Below are 19,812 nucleotides of genomic sequence, written 5' to 3'. Positions count from 1 at the left end.
TACATATAAACAGGTAACGGAGTTCACTCTAGACTCAGAAGACTACCTAGAGCGGAATCCTCTTTGTGGAACGATCATCAATGAACTACGGAAGGGTACTCTTGCTTCCATCTGAGGGGGAAGGGATAGAGAAAGGGTAAAAACTGGGGAGTTCTTAGTAGGGTCGGGGTTATTTGTTAAGTTCATTATTTCTGTGTTGTTTCACAGACGAATAGTAGAATAAAGAGAGGCAGTAAACAGACGATACAGATAAATAGAGAAAATAGAGAAAACAGAAAATAGAACACAAATAGAAGAATACAAGAAAGTAAAATACAGACACAGTGAATAGAATACAAACAAAGAAATCATACATTCAAACAACAATCATAACAGAGAAAATGCACAACCAAGTATGATGCATGTCTGTCTTATGCAGGCCATGAGCTCACGGGTCGGTTTACACCCTGCAGCCCGACATTACCCAAGAACTAGTCCTAGATATGGCTTATTCTCTGTAGGTGAACTTTAGCCTATAGAAATAGCACTCCCATAAGTGAACTTCGGCTTACAGGAATAGTCTAACCACAACACAACAACTTTCTGTAGGAGAAATTTGGGCTACAGAAATGGCACCCCTGTAAGTGAACTTCGGCTTACAGGAATCAAAACTTCTGTAGGTGAACTTCGTCCTACAGAAGCAACACCTTGAGATACACAATTGATATTCACTGTAAGTGAACTTCGGCCTACAGGAATAACAACGCTCTGTAGGTGAACTTGGGCCTACAGGACCTCTAGGGCCAACAGAAAAGTAGCAGATGAACATACAACAGAATATCATGCCACAAGGCTTAACTATATTTTTGTACTCTTTTCCTCTATTCACTTTGTTATATTACTCTTTTCTCTTTGTCTCTTTAATCGTCTCTGGTTACTCTTTTCTCTGTATCTCTTTACTCTGCTCTGATTACTCTTTTCTCTGTTTAACGTATGCATTTATAGCTTATGTAAATTTTGGTATGAATAGTTAGCCTGTCCCAAGTATAGGTTCATTAAGTCTATACTGAAACAGTTTAACTTTTCATATTATACCTAACCCTAGTCGCAACTCAAGGACTAACTATGTTGCCCTAGTTTATTCACTAATGCCAAGCTATTTTTCTGGCATTAAAACTTTACAGAATTTTCTTTGGTTTTTATCTTTTCTTTAACTTCTTATCTTTCCTTTATCTTTGCCTCACTATCATGTTATTACCATTCCCTAAGTGTTTTATGACGGTAATTCTGAAATTCTGCGCTTAAAGTTGTCTTTCTAAAGCTTTTATAGAAAACTGCCTTTTTTGCATTATTTTATCATTAAATTTTGAAAATTACCCCTCTTTAACTTGTAACCTTTTAAATTCACTTTTTACCACCTATAACTTTTAATATTTCAACTTCAACCACCCTAACTTTCAGAAATTACCAAATAACCCCCCAAACACCAAAAATTTTACTTCCTTGCCCTTTTAAAGATCTAAAGCCTATTCTTCAATGTTCTTCATCACACTCAAAGTGTTCATCATGTTCTTCATAAATTCTTCAGATTCTTTCTCTGTTTTCACCCGTTTTTCAATCTTTTCAGCAACCGATTTTTACCAAAATTCAAAATAAAATTGCAGCCACCAAAACCCCATCTTTTCTACTTGATTTTAACACAAATTGAACCCCAATTTAAGGGTTAGGGTTCGTTTTTCCAGCATCCCTCAAGAACAAAATTCATAGCTTGAATATCATCAAATTTCATCAAAATTTCAACAAACTTTCACCGAGAATAACTCATATAAGCAATCAATTTCAAGTATAACCAAACCATATCATAATCACACATCTCAAACACAACTAATCAAGATTAATTTCATCAAACCCTACCTTGATTTGCTGCTCCAAATCCGCTTACTCTTTGAAGTGTTCTTAAAGCACTTTTTCCTCCTAAAACACATCAAGAACAACTTTGAATCCATAAACCCTCAACTGACCAAACCTTAATCAACATGTTAGGAAGGGATTCCTCACCTTAAACTTTTTGGAAATTGAAGATTCTTGGCTCACAAGCCAACCTAAGCAAGAGATCTAAGGAAGAACATCAAGAAAATACTTGTTTAAGCATGTTTCCTTGAAAACCGAATTGAAGAGGGAGGGAGACAGCCATCTCACCTTATGTCTAGCCTTAATATGTTATATGGTTATGTAGAGGAAGAAGAAAGGATCATTTTGGTGAAATCGGAGTTTTGATTTGAGTTTTAGTTCAGAAGAAATCAAGCTTTGAAGATTTACGATCCAAGAACTTTCTCTCCTTTTTCTCTTGATGATTTTCGGCCACAATGAGCAAATGAGGAAGCCTTGGAGGTCTTGGGAGTGTAAGGTGAGTTTTGATTGGTTGGCTTGGAGGTGGATTAAAATAATATTAAAATATCTCAGGTGTATAACTACTAAAACTAGATGTATCGGAACACTTGTAAAAACATATCTAAAAATTCCTTTCTAATCTACTAGCATAAATGACACTAGTAACATATTTAATATGAGAATAGAACATGTATGATGAGGCCTTAGCATTGCTAAAGTCATCAGAGAATGATGGTGCTAGGCTGCACCAGTAAATTGTGAATCTGATTAAACTGATTTCCTGTTTTTAACTAAAACAGACCAGGTAACATTATAATATCATTCAAGCATCTTCTAAAACTAGTATAATGATAATATTATAATATTATCTCTCTTCTCTCATGAATCAAGTCTGGTTCATCAAACAGAGACTATTTACGAAAACTAGAATAAAAACTCCTAACTGATACAGTTCAAAAACTAGGTTCTTCGTGATTGCATTATCAAGCTTGTCTAGAAGAGGTGCTAGCTTAAAGGTGACATAATGACAATGAGGATTGAGATGCTTGATGATACATTATAAGTATTCCCTTTACTGATCTTTCAGAGAAATTCGTGCCTTTAGAAAAGATCTTGTGTACTCAAAAAACGGAGTTGTTACAAAGATATCTCCCTCTATGATAATTCCAGCTAAATTTCATAGATGACAGATGAGGTGTGGGAATTCAACCTTGCATTGGTGGAAGGCTTCTCAACTATCTTGTACAATTCTTGAGGAATCACCTCATGTTCTTCCACCTCACTTCCAATCTCAATGGATCATGATGGCCCTGTCAATAGTCACTTCTGACCGGTTGCTAGTGGGGATGATGGAATGTTGGATGAATTTCAACCATCCTCTAGCTATGGGCTTGAGGTCAAGCCTTCTTAGTTGAATGGGCTTGCCTTGGGAATCCCTTTTTCACTGTGCTCCTTCCACACAGATGTCTGAGAGTACTTGATCCAGTTTCTGGTCAAAGTTGACTCTTCTAGTGTAAAGATGTGGGTCTCCTTGCATCAGAGGCAAGTTGAACGGCAACCTCACACTTTCTTGAATTCTCCCTTGGATCATAGTGCTCTAATTCTTTGGATTTGGGTTTACACTAATGTCATGGTTTCTAGTAACCCATGAATTAGCATAGAACTCTTACACCATTAAAATCTCAACATATTGAATGGGATTAGTTAGGACTTCCCAACCTCTTCTCTGGATTTCTCTTCGGATTTTTGGATACTCATTCTTCTTGAGCCTGAAAAGGACCTCACAGATCACTTTCTTCTCTGCCACTACTTCATAGAAGTGGTCATGATGGGCTTTGGTGATGAATCTCTCCATCTCTCAAGATTCAGAGGTGGTGGTTGCTGCATTTCCTTTCCTCTTTCTAGAGGGTTCTCCAACCTTGGGTCCCAATAAATGGTAATGAAAAGAAAAAAAGCTAGGTTTTTTCAATACCAAACTTAAAACTTTTCTCGTCCTCGAGCAAAAATAAAGGAAAGAGAAGAATGGAGTAGAAGAAGAAGAAAATAGAAGGAAATAGAGGGAGAGAGAGGGCTTGGTCGTAGGGCTTATGAGTGTATGAGAGGTGTGTGTATGAAAGGTTATGAAGAGGGGATTTGTAGGAGTGGGTTAGGGTTGGGTACGGCCAAGGGTGGGTAAATGCATGGGAAATTTGATTTTGAAGTGGGTGGGGGTTGGTGGGAGTTATGATGGTTTTTGGGAAGTGATATGGATTTGATTGGGCTAGGGTTTATAGGGAAGTGTGTATGGGAAAGTGTGAAAGTAAGTCTGGTAAGTGAAGATGCTCTGAGACCCACTGGTCCTGAGAGGTTAGGGAATTCAGATTTCCTGCCCTCTGCACTGGCGTTTGAACGCCCAAGGTCTACTCCCTGGCTGGCGTTCAACTTCAACAACACTCCATCCAGAATGTTCTCTTTTCACTGCTGAATTTTCTATCTCTGTTTTGATTGCTGCATATGATCATGACCCTAAAAAATAAATTAAAAAAAACAAAATAAAAGAAAATAGAAATAATTAGTTAAGGTTGGGTTGCCTCCCAACAAGTTCTCCTTTAACGTCATTAGCTCGACGGTTACCTCCTTATGGAGGTGAGTATGGGCTCAAATTTTTGCCTCTTACAGTGAACTTCCTTCCTGTCTTCTCAAGAATCAGCTCTACATGCTCTAGAGACAAGATACGACTCACTGTATGAGGTATGACTAGTTTCATGGTGAAGACAACTCTTATGCCAGGTGAGAGGCTTTCAGTTGGGACTTTCTTGTCCCTCCAGCCTTTAGGTACTTTCTTTCTAGTACCTTTAGAGCTTGTTAATGAATGCCTAACACCAAATTCAGAATTGATGTTTGGGGGCTCAATAAAGCTTTGCACAGAAAGAAAGGATTGGAACATTAGGTGTTGCACCATGATCTTTTTCTTTTCAGAGGGAGAATTAGGATTGGACATCTTAAATAAGATGTAGTCCTCCCCTAATTGGAAAACCATTTCTCCCTTTGCCACATTAATCATGGCATTTGCAGTAGCTAGGAAAGGTCTTCCTAGGATGATATAATCATCCTCATCCTCTCTTATGTCCAACACTGTGAAGTTTGTAGGGAAGTAGTGGTCTTCAACCTTCACCAAGACATCCTCTACTAAGTCATATGGCTTCTTTATTGACTTGTCTGTCTTCTCTAGTGAGATGTTTGCAGCCTGCACCTCAAAGATTCCTAGCTTCTCCATTACAGAGAGTGCCATGAGGTTGATGCTTGACCCTAAGTCACATAGGACCTTCTTAAAAGTCATGGTGCCTACAGTGCAAGGAATTAGAAAGCGTCCAGGATTTGGAAGCTTCTGAGGTACCTTCTGCTGAACCAAAGCATTGAGTTCTTTGGAAATTAGTGGAGGTTCTTCCTCTAAAGGCTTTGTACCAAATAGCTTGGCATTCAAGTTCATGAGAGCTCCTAGGTACCAAGCAACTTGCTCCTCCCTAGTATCTTCATCCTCATCAAAGGATAAGTATTCATAGGAACTTATGCACTGCAAAAGTGCATGCAAAGGAACCTCTATGGTCTTTATGTGAGCCTTAGCTTCCTTTAGTTCTTGGATAGGGGTTTCTTGCATGGGAATTGAGCACTCAAAGGGTGTTCCTTTACTGGCGTTTAACACCAGTTCTGTTGGCTGTTTGGACGTTGAACACCCATGTTGTGCACCCTTACTGGTGTTAAATGCCAGTTCCTTTGTTATTTTAGGCGTTGAACGCCCAGCAAGGATTTCCTGGCTGGCATTCAATGCCAGCTTCCCTGTCTGGTTGGGCGTTGAACGCCCAGTGAGGGCTTTCTCACTGGCGTTCAGCGCCAGAGTTCCTGCCTGTTTGGGTGTTGAACGCCTAGCCAGTGCTCCCTGGCTGGTGTTCAACGCCAGCTCTGCTGCCATGATGGGCGTTGAACGCCCAGTAAGGGCTTCCTCACTGGCGTTCAGCACCAGGCTCTTGGCCATTGTCGGCGTTGAACGCCCAGTAAGATCTTCCTCACTAGCATTCAATGCCTTCTCAGTTTCTCCAGATTCAGCCTTAGCCTCAAAGGTGATAGCTTTGCACTCTTCTCTTGGGTTCATTTCAGTATTACTGGGAAGAGTGTCTGAAGGAGTCTCTGGGATCCTCTTGCTCAGTTGACCAACTTGTACCTCTAAGTTTCTAATGGAGGACCTTGTTTCATTCATGAAACTATGAGTGGTCTTAGAGAGTTTGGAGGCCAGAGTTACTAAGTCAGAAAAGGCTTTGCTTAGGGGTCTCCATATTCCCTTGAGAAGATGGGAATGGTGGTCTGTTGTTGAACCTATTCTAGTTCCTTCCATCTTAATTTTTGTTGAAACATTATTGAGGCTTCTGTTGATCCTTCCATGAAAGGTTAGGATGATTCCTCCATGAAGGATTGTAGGTGTTTTCATAGGGTTCTCCCATGTAATTCACCTCCTCCATGGTGGGTTGATCAGGATCATAAGCATCTATATTAGGAGATACTTCTTGGGTACTGCCAGTTACAGTTTGTATTCAAATTAAATGCTGAGAGATCATATTGACCTGCTGGGTCAAGATCTTGTTCTGAGCCAATATGGCGTTCAGAGTATCAACTTTAAGAACTCCTTTTTTCTAAGGGATCCCATGGTTCACAGGATTTCTTTCAGAAGTGTACAAGAATTGGTTGTTTGTAACCATTTTAATGAGTTCTCTTGCTTCTGCAGGCATTTTCTTCAAGTGGAGTGATCCACCTATAGAGCTATCCAATGAGATTTTGGACATCTCTGACATACCATCATAGAACACGCCTATGATAGACCATTCTGAGAGCATCTCAGGAGGACACCTCTTGATCAGTCACTTGAATCTTTCTCAAGCTTCATAGAGGGATTCACCTTCTCTTTGTCTGAAGGTTTGAACTTCCACTCTAATTTTGCTCATCCTTTGAGGGGGAAAGAACTTAGCCAAGAAAGCATTGACCAGATTTTCCCAAGAGTCTAGACTCTCTTTTGATTGAGAATCCAACTATATCTTAGCTCTGTCTCTTATAGCAAAGGGAAAGAGCATAAGCTTGTAGTCTTCAGGATTCACTCCATTCGTCTTAACAGTATCACAGATCTACAAGAATTCAGCTAAGAATTGATGTGGATCTTCCAGTGGAAGTTGGTGCGTGTGTACGTAAAACCCACACTATTCGTACAGCACCAGTACCAGCAAGAGCACTGGGTCGTCCAAGTAATACCTGAGTGAGTCAAGGTCGATCCCACGAGGATTGTGGCTTGAAGCAAGTTATGGCTATCTTGCAGGTCTTAGTTAGGCAAAATCAGAACTTGTTGGATTAAGTATATGGAGTTGGATGAAGTATCATGAAACTTATGAAATGGATACTAGGAATTATATGATGGGAATAGAGTTAAGAGTAGGAGTTGCTTTGTCTTTCTGAATTAACTCTGGTACTACTGTCTTCTTTGCTTGTGAATGATCTTCTTCTATGGCAGGCTGTAAGTGATCAAAGCCATTACCCATGGTCATTGATCTCCTTTGCTACAGAATGAACACCATTGGTCGTGGTCATCCAATCTGACGAAGGGTGAAGCGCATAACAAGTCATTCTTCTGGCGATCCTACTCAAAATGTCATAGACAAGGTCGAATCTTCCAGATCAAAGAACACTACTTCTTTAGATTCTAGCCTATTGGTGCGCGAAATTGTGAACTATACTTTTTCACAACTCTCATAATCCCCGGTCATGAACCCCAAAAACTTGGTAGTTCAGTACCATGGCATTACACAACCTCGCACAACTAACCAGCAAGTGCACTGGGTCGTCCAAGTAATAAACCTTACGCGAGTAAGGGTCGATCCCACGGAGATTGTTAGTATTGAAGCAAGCTATGGTCATCTTGTAAATCTTAGTCAGGCAAACTCAAATAGTAATGGTGATGAACGAAAATAACACAAAGGTAAAGATAGAGATACTTATGTAATTCATTGGTAGGAACTTCAGATAAGCGCATGAAGATGCCTTCCCTTCCGTCTCTCTGCTTTCCTACTGTCTTCATCCAATCCTTCTTACTCCTTCTCATGGCAAGCTTAAGCAAGGGTTTCACCGTTGTCAGTGGCTACCTCCCATCCTCTCAGTGAAAGCGATTGCATATGCTCTGTCACAGCATAGCGGAATTCATCTGTCGGTTCTCAATCAGGCCAGAATAGAATCCAGTGATTCTTTTGCGTCTGTCACTAACGCCCCGCCCTCAGGAGTTTGAAGTACGTCACAGTCATTCAATCATTGAATCCTACTCAGAATACCACAGACAAGGTTAGACCTTCCGGATTCTCTTGAATGCTGCCATCAGTTCTCGCCTATACCACGAATACTCTGATCTCACGGAATGGTTGGCTCGTTTGTCAGACGAGCACTCGGTTGTCAGGCGATCAACCATGCATCGTGCAATCAGGAATCCAAGAGATATTCACTAGAGCCTTGATCGCTTGTAGAACAAGAGTGGTTGTCAGTCACCTTGTTCATGGGTGAGAATGATGATGAGTGTCACGAATCATCACATTCATCAAGTTGAAGAACAAGTGATATCTTGGATAAAGAACAAGCGGAATTGAATGGAAGAACAATAGTAATTGCATTAATACTCGAGGTACAGCAGAGCTCCACACCTTAATCTATGGTGTGTAGAAACTCCACCGTTGAAAATACATAAGCATAAGGTCTAGGCATGGCCGAATGGCCAGCCTCCCAATGATCTAAGATAGCATAAAATGAAGATAGCTACCAAAGTCTCCAAATACAATAGTGAAAGGTCCTACTTATAGAAAACTAGTAGCCTAAGGTTTACAGAAATGAGTAAATGACATAAAAATCCACTTCCGGGCCCACGTGGTGTGTGCTTGGGCTGAGCAATGGAGCATTTTTCGTGTAGAGACTCTTCTTGGAGTTAAACGCCAGCTTTAGTGCCAGTTTGGGCGTTTAACTCCCATTTTGGTGCCAGTTCCGGCGTTTAACGCTGGGATTTCTGAGGGTGACTTTGAACGCCGGTTTGGGCCATCAAATCTTGGGCAAAGTATGGACTATCATATATTGCTGGAAAGCCCAGGATGTCTACTTTCCAACGCCGTTGAGAGCGCGCCAATTGGGCTTCTGTAGCTCCAGAAAATCCACTTCGAGTGCAGGGAGGTCAGAATCCAACAGCATCTGCAGTCCTTTTTAGTCTCTGAATCAGATTTTTGCTCAGGTCCCTCAATTTCAGCCAGAAAATACCTGAAATCACAGAAAAACACACAAACTCATAGTAAAGTCCAGAAAAGTGAATTTTAACTAAAAACTAATAAAAATATACTAAAAACTAACTATATCATACCAAAAACATACTAAAAACAATGCCAAAAAGTATACAAATTATCCGCTCATCACAACACCAAACTTAAATTGTTGCTTGCCCCCAAGCAACTGAAAATCAAATAAGATAAAAAGAAGAGAATATGCAATGAATCTCAAAAACATCTGTGAAGATCAGTATTAATTAGATGAGCGGGGCTTTAAGCTTTTTGCCTCTGAATAGGTTTGGCATCTCACTCTATCCTTTGAAATTCAGAATGGTTGGCTTCTTTAGGAACTTAGAATCCAGATAGTGTTAATGATTCTCCTAGTAAAGTATGATGATTCTTGAACAAAGCTTACTTATTGAGTCTTGGCTGTGTCCCAAAGCACTCTGTCTTCCAGTATTACCACCCACTACTAGAAAATGGCTTAATAAAGACAGATTTACAGACAGATTTGGTTTATATTACAGACGAATTTTTAGTTACCGACGGAATTACTGACGGATTTTGTCCCTCTGTAAAGCCTCGTCGGAAATTAGTTACCGACGGATTTTTTTCTGTCGGAAAATTACCGACGGATTTTTACCAGTTACCGACGGATTTTCCCTCTGTAAATTTTCCCTCCATTTCCTGAAGAAGACGAACTTTCCGACGGATTTTCCGTCTGTAATTACAGACAGATTTTTCGACAGATTTTCCGTCGATAATTACAGACAAATTTTCCGACGAATTTTCCCTCGGTAATCACAGACGGATTTTCCGACAGATTTTTTGTCTGTAAATTTTTTTAGATTACAGACAGAAAATCTGTCTGTAAATCTGTCAGTAAGATAAAATGAAATTTTTTTTAGATTTTTCATTGTAAAACAAACCTGTTTTATACAAAATAATATAAATTTAATAATTACAATTTTTTATCTAATTAGTATTCAAATATTTATAATATTACAAAAAATAAACAAATTCATCATATTATAAAGCTAAAAGAAAAGTATTATAAACAAGCAAGTCAATATAATTCAAAACATAAACAAAGTGTATTATCAACTATAATCCTCAGTATATTGTTCAACCATACTAAATTTATCAACTATAGTCCTCAGTGTCATCTTCATCCCCATCATCATCATAGTCTTCATCCGAAGAGATTGAAGGTGGCGGCGGTGGCGGTGACGGTGGAGCAGTAGTGGAACTACTTGACGCTCTAACCTTCTTGTAATAGCTAACATAAGCCTCATTCCATCTCTTCTGTTTCAGCTTTTCCTTCTTGGCCTTTTCAATTGCCCGTTCTAACTTTTCTAACTTCTTTTGAGTCTTTTCCAAAGGAGCCAAGCGTGTATCTAACAACTTACTAATACGCTCATCTGTCTGTTGAGTAACACGTTGAAAAAGCTCTTCATTGAGATTATGAATCTGTTCTCGCAAATCAGGAACAGAATTTTGATTTGTAGATGCTCTTCCAGATACAGAGTTGGCAGAAGTGGTTCTAGACTTAATAGAGCTAGAAAAGAATGCTCCTTTTCCGTAAACTCGATTCTTCTTTTGCCCACCACACACTTCCTCCCAAATCAAGTCTTCATCAATTGGTGGTAGCTCCATTCCTTGTGCTTGAGCCTCAACATGTTGGGCCTGAACTTCTGCTAACTTTTTTATAAACTTCTCCTGTTGCAGAATGATTATTAGCAATGCTATTTAATTTGCATACTATATCAAGTTATGAAAATATTTATTAGGGAATCAAGATGGAATGGAACAGATGCAATCGGAGTTTATCTTACACCTATGATGTCACAAGCACTGTACCATATCACAAGTATCTTATTAACAAAGACTATAAAGTTTTGATTTACAGGTAAAATATATATTTACACAGTTATACATCGTACACATTGTTTATAGCTCTAATTAATTATTAAATTCACATCACCATGTGGAGTATACAGTGGAGATCATGATGCAGTTATTCCATATTTGGGTACAATGACATGGATAAAATCTCTGAATTTGTCGCTCAAACGAGACTGGTTACCGTGGTATGTAGGTGGACAAGTAGGAGGGTAAGTACACTTGATTATATTTACATCCTCTACTAATTAACAAGTATATAAAAACATAAACATAAACTAACATGTATTTCTGTAGATATACATTGCAGTATACACAGGGGAATTATAACCTAGTGTATGCAACTGTGAAGGCAAGATAAAACATTTAATTATATTTGACACACTGATTTAATTTCTTATGGAGAAATTAAAATAAATAATGTATTATAATATTATTAAACATACAGAAGATTTTCACAGTTCAAATCATCAAATGCATGGCAGAACAAAAATCAATTATAACAAGGTGAAACAAAATACAATGCTTGCTTTTTAAGAAACAAGAACTTTACTCCCCTAAAAAATTAGTTAAACTTATATTAGATGCTTTCTTAGGTTATCATCCATAAAACCACAAGTTAATCAATATGCCACAAACTCAGAAATCTAACAGAGCATGAGAAGTAGGTCCAAAACCAGCAAGTACATATATTGTCGTATAGAATTAGACACATATTTTTCAGATATGTAAATTAAAACACATGTTTCTTTGCTCAGATCTGGAAGAAATTAGAGTTTCATTTTGCTTGAAATGTTAAAAAACAAAGGTACTATAACTCTGGTTTTTGGATGTAATTCTGTTATAAAAACAAAATTAAAAAACACAACTACTACTACTAATAATAATAAGTAACAGAGAAGAAACTAAATAGTAGTAGTGAAAAATCTATCTACTTAATATTTATACTATATCTCACATGAGTGTCTTGAGAGCGTTTGTCCACCCATTTAGACTTGTCACTTTTAAGTGTGTGGGTTTCCTTGAAGACTTCCTCATGAGTTGGTGTACGGTCTAACTGCTTCTTCTATTTCACATAAACACAGAATAAAAAATTTTTATATAAATAAATGTCTATTAAATAAGATCTAAAGCCACTTAAATTATGTTACCATCCTCTCTATAGTTGAGCTCAGTGGAATAGAACCACCGCAATGGACAAATAAGATCTGGAACCAATCTTTGTTTTGTGACAACATTAGGAACCGATGCAGTTTCTGATGGAGGAGATGTACTAGAGCTTCCAGGTGTCTCTGAATCAACTAATAGGCTGGAATTGCGAGACGGAGGAGGAATCGAAATTGGAAGAGGGGGTGGTGGAGGGCCCATACATCCTGGAGTAGGCCAAGTTGGTGGAGGAAGACCAATGTAGCCTGGATTAGGCACCATCAAATATGGTTGCTGGGTAAGTGGTCCTGACTGAAAATCTGGCACAACTGAAGTCCCAGAAGAGGTGGAGTTGGTGGTAATAGCGGCTGCGGCGGTGGTTCGAGAACCTCTATGACCCTTGACACCTTTACCCTTGACCCGAGGAGCCATGATCTACATATATTAAAGACAAAATTAAAATAACACAAGCTAAAATAATATTAAAGATGAAACCAGCATGCATTCCATCAACTGATTTGCTCCGCATGCATAGTTGGCCTTTACTTCTATACACAATCATTGGCCAATGGCATATAGGCATACAAGTACAAAACTTACTCGAGATAATCAGAAGATCAAACTCTTAGATCAAACCCAAGGGAGTCTACAGAAATAAGTTGTGCCTCCTGCAACAAATTGAAACAAGAAGATCAAATTGATCATAACTGGTTGTAACGAAAAGTAATATTTCTAAAGAGAGTAAGGAATTCAGCAATAGGAACCTGCCATCATCATCACCATTTCCTTTTAAAGAGATAGTTGCAGCTGCATTTTTTTATGCAATGTGGTTAGGGGCAATATTTGATATTATTATTAGTTTCCAGAAGGATTTTATGGCCAAATGAAGTTTATGTATTATCCTGTCGTTAATATATATAACCTGCACCACATAACAATTCTACTTGATGCCTTTTGTAAAATCTCATCATATATATGATCTTTAACTAATAATGATGATTAGTTTTTGTTTTATAGAATTAATAAGTAGTGTATAGGTACGCGATTTTTGATATAACATCCAACAACAAAGTGATTTGACAGAGTAGTGTATATAATTAATGTGTCAAAAGACAAAGGAAATTAAAGTAGTATTGTAACTCATGGTGCGAGGAGCTTGCTTGTGATCTTTCATAAAATAATGTGCATAGTGTGTGTGATCACCACAGTACTTAATTACTATCTTAGTATATATATATATAAGAGCAACAAGTACCTCATTCCAAGATTATTTATTTGTTTATAAAATTTAATTTCTTATTATTAAATGTCCCAAAAATTGAAATAAAAGACCCAAGGCACACCCAATCCAATAGGGAATCCAAGTCCTTTGCAAAGTCAAGGGAGTACCAGTCAAGCAACTTTGGATTTATCAACTTGTTCCCCTTTGTGATGCCAACTGCCGCCTGTAAATACTCTCTCTTTGCTGCTTCTAACTCTTCATCAACTTTTGATGCTGTGTAAACCCTCACCTGAAGGAAGAAATTTGTTTTTTTTTTTATTATACTACACGCCAAATGTAGAAATGAAAATCTGAAATGAAAATCCAACATATACTACACGCCAAATGTAGACAAAATTACAAGATAATATAGTTCAGGAGTTCTATGGTCTGAAATCTGAAATATGAAAAACCTGAAAAGTGAACAATTAATTAAAGACATATATGTAACAACAATTTAAACTGCACAGAATATTATAGGACTCTGACATATATTATAATCCTCACTTTCATGACCCTGCAATGAAAACTTTTTTGTACAAAACAAACAGCTCTATGATGAGCTAGCTGGCATTCATTCTCTACTCTCACTGACAAGTTTAATTTATCTAATTATCTAAATACAGTCCCAATCTTTGCTTCTCTTTAGATTAATGAAACATCAACCTAAATACAGAACTGGATTTTAAATTAGCCATGGAAAAATCCAGAACTGGGATTAGATTAGTCATGGATTAAACACAGTAGCAGTTGCACATTTTTTTAGATTATAAAACACATTTTTTTAGAGAGCAGTGATAATGGGTGTGGGACAGAGTTATGCTTTAAATATATTGAATTTTTAAGACAACTAGATTAAGTTACATGACAACTAAGACATACAAATTAAGAACAATATATGTAAAGAACAATATATATAAGCTAAAATAATACAAGCTAAAAATGATTACCCTATTAAAAATCAATATCATCATCAAAGTCTGCAACATCATCATCTTCATTTTCATTAGCCCCAGAACTAGAGCCGATGGACAATTCGACAATGCGGTCCTCTCCAAATGGAGACTTAAGACTGATAGGAGGCTCGGTGTCAGAAATCCTAGAAGGATTGCTCTCATCCGCTTGATAAGCTACATCATTCTCTTCCTCATCCTCCTCTACATGTACATGATTGATTTCAATTCGACCTCTTGATTTAGTGTTTACAACAACACGCCACATAGACTTGCACAAAAGAAAAACTAATATTCCAAGTTATAGATCTCGAATTTTACATGCACAAAAGAAAAACTAATATGAAGAAACAAAAACTTTATTTCTCAAATCATACATAGCTCTAACCATTTTAAGTAGCAATTGCCAACATGGAAAACTTCACAGAAAGATTTTGAACATAAAAGAAAAGAACGTGTCTGTTTTATGCAGCATACTAAAAAATAACACAGAATTCGCTAAGTAATTCTTTAACCAAATTTTAAAATCAAAGAAGGAGGAGGAGGAGGAGATGGCATAACGTCCAAACTTATTTTAGAGATTGAGTTGATAAAATCATAAAATTGCATAGTGATTCAGATCTGAATACTTACGTGGATGCCAAGCTGAAACACAGTGTCGCAGATTCACTGTTCTGGCTCTTTGAACAAATAAATAAAGAAAACATTTAAGTACACACCATCAGTTGCTTGAATCCTTTCATGTGGGGTTGCATTTGATGGAAGTTCTTTCTTGTATACAGCAAATGTGAGGATAATGCCTAGACGATTTGTTTTGAGCAGCCTGAAGGGAGCAGTTAAGACTCCTTTGCCTGACTCTCTTGCACGCAACACATTTTCCCGGTCTTCCTGTAGATGAACAAGTGAATAACTTCAAATTTGGTAGCCATATATCGAAAACATCAAACGTGAACAATCACTAACAGTTAAGCATTCTGATGTCCACAAAGTTATACTATTCAATTCTCTATACTCCATAAGGTATCAACTCATGCAGATGAAAGAATAGGGAGAGAAAGAGAATTGAAAAAGTATCAATGTTGGAACATAAATAGTTTTGGGAATAAGCTAACAAGTGTTTAAGACCCCATAGAAGCCTTTAAAGCGAAACCTTGACTTCTCCTGCAAACATTAGAGCGAGACGTATGAAATCACATGGAAAAAAAGAAGACAAAACAAAGTTTCATTGGCTTTCATGACAATAATATTAACTTAGTAAGTATGTTGTTCTTAGTTCAAATAAATATAGCTACAAAAACACAGCAAATCAGTCTAGTATAGATTTAGCTACCATAACTGTGATTCCCAAATATCAAATATCAGCCTATAGAATAGTGTGATTAGATAAGTTATGAAACAAGAAAAGATTGAAATATTCAACCAACCAAAATGAAATGGCCAGAGATTAGAATACTAGTATAGATTTAGCTACCATGACTGCGATTGCCAATGATCAAATATCAGCCTATAGATTAGTATGATTAGATAATTCATGAAACAAGAAAAGATTGAAATATTCAAGTAACCAAAATGAAATGGCCTGAGATTAGAGTCAAACTGCATAGCCATATCCAAATTGTGAAAGGTTATTGTTTTAGTTTAGAAAACTAAATACTTCTATGATAAACCTTGGATGTAAATTCTTTTTCCTTTTTGGTTTAGAAGAAAACTAGAAATCCAAACAATAAAAAATGATCCTAAATGAGTCCTTCATTTTCTAATATGTTCTTCAAGTAATTATTTGCCATACTATAACATGGAAGTTCTTTCTTGTATACAGCAAAACGAATCAGTAAAGGAAAGAAATATAAATCAATTGAAGAAAAAAGAGTCTCTAAAATCCAAAGCATGCAGTTTTTCAACAGAAGAATTCCACTTTATTTATAACAGATTCATGATAAAAGATATTATAGCATCTCAATTGGCCCAAAAAACTCAATAGCTTATGGTAGTTTCATAAACACCTAACAGTTAAACATATGATTGATCTTCAGTAAGCTTTAATTCTTTTAATTTCTTGTCTGGAGATGTCTCACCAACACTTTATTCAGTTTTTTAATCTATTTTTCCACTAATCATAAATGTTACAACACTAAGAACCTTAACATTGAGCAAAATCCCTCAAAAAAAATGTTGAACATAACAATAACAACACAATAAGAAAACTCATCAGAAGAAACACCAAGAACAAAAACAAAAAATAAAAACTAAGAAATAGGAAAAAAATCTCAAATCTTACCTCAGAAATAAAGGAAAAATGGCGTATGGAGGAGGTGTGGAAGGAGGGGCACAATGTGATTGTCGACGACCTCGGTTCGTGGCTCAATGATGGAACTCAATGATGGTTCGTATGGTCCATTGCTATTTGGCTGCAGAACCACCGCAATCTACTGAGGAACATGCGACACCTCGGTTCGTGGCTCTTCAGATCTACTTCCAATGGAGGAGTGAAGGAACGGTCATGACTCGTGAATGAAAGCGAGGAGGAAGGGCAGTGGCAGAAACACAACGGCGACACAGAGAGAGAAGGAGAGCGCTCGAACAGAGGAGAAGGCTGTGGGGTTGCGAGGCTGTGGGGTTGCGGAGAGCTGCGATGGCTGATGCGGGGGCTGCGTGGCTGCAGCGGCGGTGGCAGAGACTGCGGTGGCTGCAGCGGCGAAGAGTTTAAGGGGGATTAGGGTTCCGAGAGTTTAAGGAAGAGTTTAAGGAAAAATGGTTATGCAGAGTGTGAATGGAGTGTTTAAGGGATTAGGGTTCTCAATGTTTCCGACGGAAAATTTAAATTACGGACGGATTTTCCGTCTGTAATAATTTAGTAAAAACGCAGCGTTTTGTCTATTTAATTACAGACGGATTTTCCGTCTGTAACCATTTCTCACTGAAAAAAATTAATTTTTCCGACAGAATTATAGACGGATTCTCTTTTCCGTCTGTAATTTATGCTAATCTATTTTTTTTGTTTTCCGACAAAAAAATTCCTCTAAAATTTTGTCTGTATTTCAGTGGGATAAAATCCGTCGGAAATATCCGTCTGTAATAACTAATTTTCTAGTAGTGACCGGATACATACATGCCACAGACACATAATTGGGTGAACCTTTTCAGATTGTGACTCAGCTTTGCTAAAGTCCCCAATTAGAGGTGTCCAGGGTTCTTAAGCACACTCTTATTTGCCTTGGATCACAACTCTTATTTCTTTCTTTTTTCTCTCTCGTTTTTTTCGTTTCTTTTTCTCTTTTTTTTCGATTTTTTTTTCTTTTTTCGAATGCTTTTTTTTTTTTTGCTTCAAGAATCATTTTAATGATTTTTCAGATCCTCAATAACATGTCTCCTTTTTCATCATTCTTTCAAGAGCCAACATTCATGAACCACAAATTCAAGATACATATGCACTGTTTAAGCATACATTCAGAGAACAAAAATATTGCCACCACATCAAAATAATTAAACTGTTATAAAATTCAAAATTCATGCAATTCTTTTTCTTTTTCAATTGAGCACACTTTTATTCAAGAAAGGTGATGGATTCATAGGACATTCATAACTTTAAGGCATAGACACTAAGACACTAATGATCACAAGACACAAACATGGATAAACATAAGCATAAAATTCGAAAAACAGAAGAATAAAGAACAAGGAAATCAAAGAACGGGTCCACCTTAGTGATGGCGGCTCTTTCTTGCTCTTGAAGATCCTATGGAGTGCTTGAGCTCCTCAATATCTCTTCCTTGTCTTTGTTGCTCCTCCCTCATGATTCTTTGATCTTCTCTAATCTCATGAAGGATGATGGAGTGTTCTTGATGCTCCACCCTTAGTTGTCCCATGTTGGAACTTAACTCTCCTAGGGAGGTGTTTAATTGCTCCCAATAGTTTTGTGGAGGAAAGTGCATCCCTTGAGGAATCTCAGGGATCTCATGATGAGTGGGGTCTCTTGTGTGCTCCATCCTCTTCTTAGTGATGGGCTTGTCCTCCTCAATGGGGGTGTCTCCCTCTATGTCAACTCCAACTGAATAACAGAGGTGACAAATGAGAAGAGGAAAGGCTAACCTTGCCAAGGTAGAGGACTTGTCCGCCACCTTATAGAGTTCTTGGGCTATAACCTCATGAACCTCTATTTCTTCTCCAATCATGATGCTATGGATCATGATAGCCCGGTCTATGGTAACTTTGGGCCGGTTGCTAGTGGGAATGATTGAGCGTTGTATAAACTCTAACCATCCTCTAGCCACGGGCTTGAGGTCATGCCTTCTCAATTGAACCGGCTTTCCTCTTGAATCTCTCTTCCATTGGGCGCCCTCTTCACATATGACTGTGAGGACTTGGTCCAACCTTTGATCAAAGTTGACCCTTCTAGTGTAAGGATGTTCATCTCCTTGCATCATAGGCAAGTTGAACGCCACCCTCACACTCTCCGGACTAAAATCCAAGTATTTCCCCCGAACCATAGTAAGATAATTCTTGGGATTCGGGTTCACACTTTGGTCATGGTTCTTGGTGATCCATGCATTGGCATAGAACTCTTGAACCATCAAGATTCCGACTTGTTGAATGGGGTTGGTGAGAACTTCCCAACCTCTTCTTCGGATCTCATGTCGAATCTCCGGATATTCACCCTTTTTGAGTGAAAAAGGGACCTCGGGGATCACCTTCTTCAAGGCCACAACTTCATAGAAATGGTCTTGATGCACCTTTGAGATGAATCTCTCCATCTCCCATGACTCGGAGGTGGAAGCTTTTGCCTTCCCTTTCCTCTTTCTAGAGGTTTCTCCGGCCTTAGATGCCATAAATGGTTATGGAAAAACTAAAAGCAATGCTTTTACCACACCAAACTTAAAATGTTTGCTCGTCCTCGAGCAAAAGAAGAAAGAAGAGAGTAGAAGAAGAAGAAATGAGGAGAAAGGGAATGGCTATGTGTTCGGCCAAAAAGGGGAAGAAGTAGTGTTTAAGGTGTGTGAAAATGAAGGAGTGAAGGAGGGTTTATATAGGAGAGGGGAGAGAGAGGTTCGGCCATTTGAGGGTGGGATTGGGTGGGAAAGTGGTTTGAATTTGAATGGTGAGGTAGGTGGGGTTTTATGAAGGATGGATGTGAGTGGTGAAGAGAAAGATGGGATTTGATAGGTGAGGGGTTTTTGGGGAAGAGGTGTTGAGGTGATTGGTGAAGAAGAGAGAGTGTGGTAGGGTAGGTGGGGATCCTGTGGGGTCCACAGATCCTGAGGTGTCAAGGAAAAGTCATCCCTGCACCAAATGGCACTCAAAAACACGTTTTGAGCCATTTCTGGCGTTAAACGCCAGGCTGGTGCCCATTTCTGGCGTTTAACGCCAGCATCTT

At 38.1% G+C, this 19,812-nt stretch overlaps 2 protein-coding genes across 10 annotated transcripts; one reads left to right on the top strand and one right to left on the bottom strand.

Annotated features, from left to right (window-relative positions):
- Positions 1–10,191: 10,191 nt before the first annotated feature.
- LOC112715545 (uncharacterized) lies at positions 10,192–17,230 on the bottom strand. Of its 9 annotated transcripts, XM_072204810.1 has the most exons (10): positions 16,720–17,194; positions 15,554–15,602; positions 15,075–15,329; positions 14,439–14,645; positions 13,617–13,738; positions 12,992–13,034; positions 12,828–12,895; positions 12,233–12,662; positions 12,040–12,147; positions 10,192–10,898 (listed from the first exon to the last, which is right to left on the bottom strand). In XM_072204810.1, the coding sequence occupies exons 8-10, from the start codon at positions 12,317–12,319 to the stop codon at positions 10,323–10,325; spliced, it is 771 nt and encodes a 256-aa protein (XP_072060911.1). In that variant the 5' UTR covers positions 12,320–12,662; positions 12,828–12,895; positions 12,992–13,034; positions 13,617–13,738; positions 14,439–14,645; positions 15,075–15,329; positions 15,554–15,602; positions 16,720–17,194; the 3' UTR covers positions 10,192–10,322. The 9 variants fall into 9 exon arrangements, with proteins under 9 accessions (XP_072060911.1, XP_025623098.1, XP_072060914.1 ...); XM_025767313.3 differs by lacking the exon at positions 15,554–15,602 and having other exon boundaries at positions 16,720–17,226; XM_072204813.1 differs by lacking the exon at positions 15,554–15,602 and having other exon boundaries at positions 12,996–13,034; positions 16,720–17,226.
- On the top strand, positions 10,974–11,442 carry LOC112715547 (putative serine carboxypeptidase-like 52). Its single transcript, XM_025767318.3, has 3 exons — positions 10,974–11,088; positions 11,180–11,293; positions 11,379–11,442. The coding sequence occupies exons 1-3, from the start codon at positions 10,979–10,981 to the stop codon at positions 11,440–11,442; spliced, it is 288 nt and encodes a 95-aa protein (XP_025623103.1). The 5' UTR covers positions 10,974–10,978.
- Positions 17,231–19,812: the final 2,582 nt, after the last annotated feature.

Source organism: Arachis hypogaea, chromosome 10 (assembly GCF_003086295.3).
Source record: "Arachis hypogaea cultivar Tifrunner chromosome 10, arahy.Tifrunner.gnm2.J5K5, whole genome shotgun sequence".
NCBI classification, from domain to species: Eukaryota; Viridiplantae; Streptophyta; class Magnoliopsida; order Fabales; family Fabaceae; genus Arachis; species Arachis hypogaea.
The sequence above is the reverse complement of the archived record's forward strand: the minus strand, read 5'-3'. Positions and strand labels throughout refer to the sequence as shown.

Bases quoted from the DNA above. Each gene is read 5' to 3' on its own strand.
- LOC112715547 (XM_025767318.3), top strand. From the start codon at position 10,979: ATGGAATGGAACAGATGCAATCGGAGTTTATCTTACACCTATGATGTC. The intron at 11,089-11,179 runs GTAAAATATATA...TGGAGTATACAG, and splicing joins TATAAAGTTTTGATTTACAG to TGGAGATCATGATGCAGTTA. The intron at 11,294-11,378 runs GTAAGTACACTT...GTATTTCTGTAG, and splicing joins GTAGGTGGACAAGTAGGAGG to ATATACATTGCAGTATACAC.
- LOC112715545 (XM_072204812.1), bottom strand. From the start codon at position 12,319: ATGTTGTCACAAAACAAAGATTGGTTCCAGATCTTATTTGTCCATTGC. The intron at 12,148-12,232 runs GTAACATAATTT...TATGTGAAATAG, and splicing joins GCTCAACTATAGAGAGGATG to AAGAAGCAGTTAGACCGTAC. The intron at 10,899-12,039 runs GTGAGATATAGT...ATTCTGCAACAG, and splicing joins AACGCTCTCAAGACACTCAT to GAGAAGTTTATAAAAAAGTT.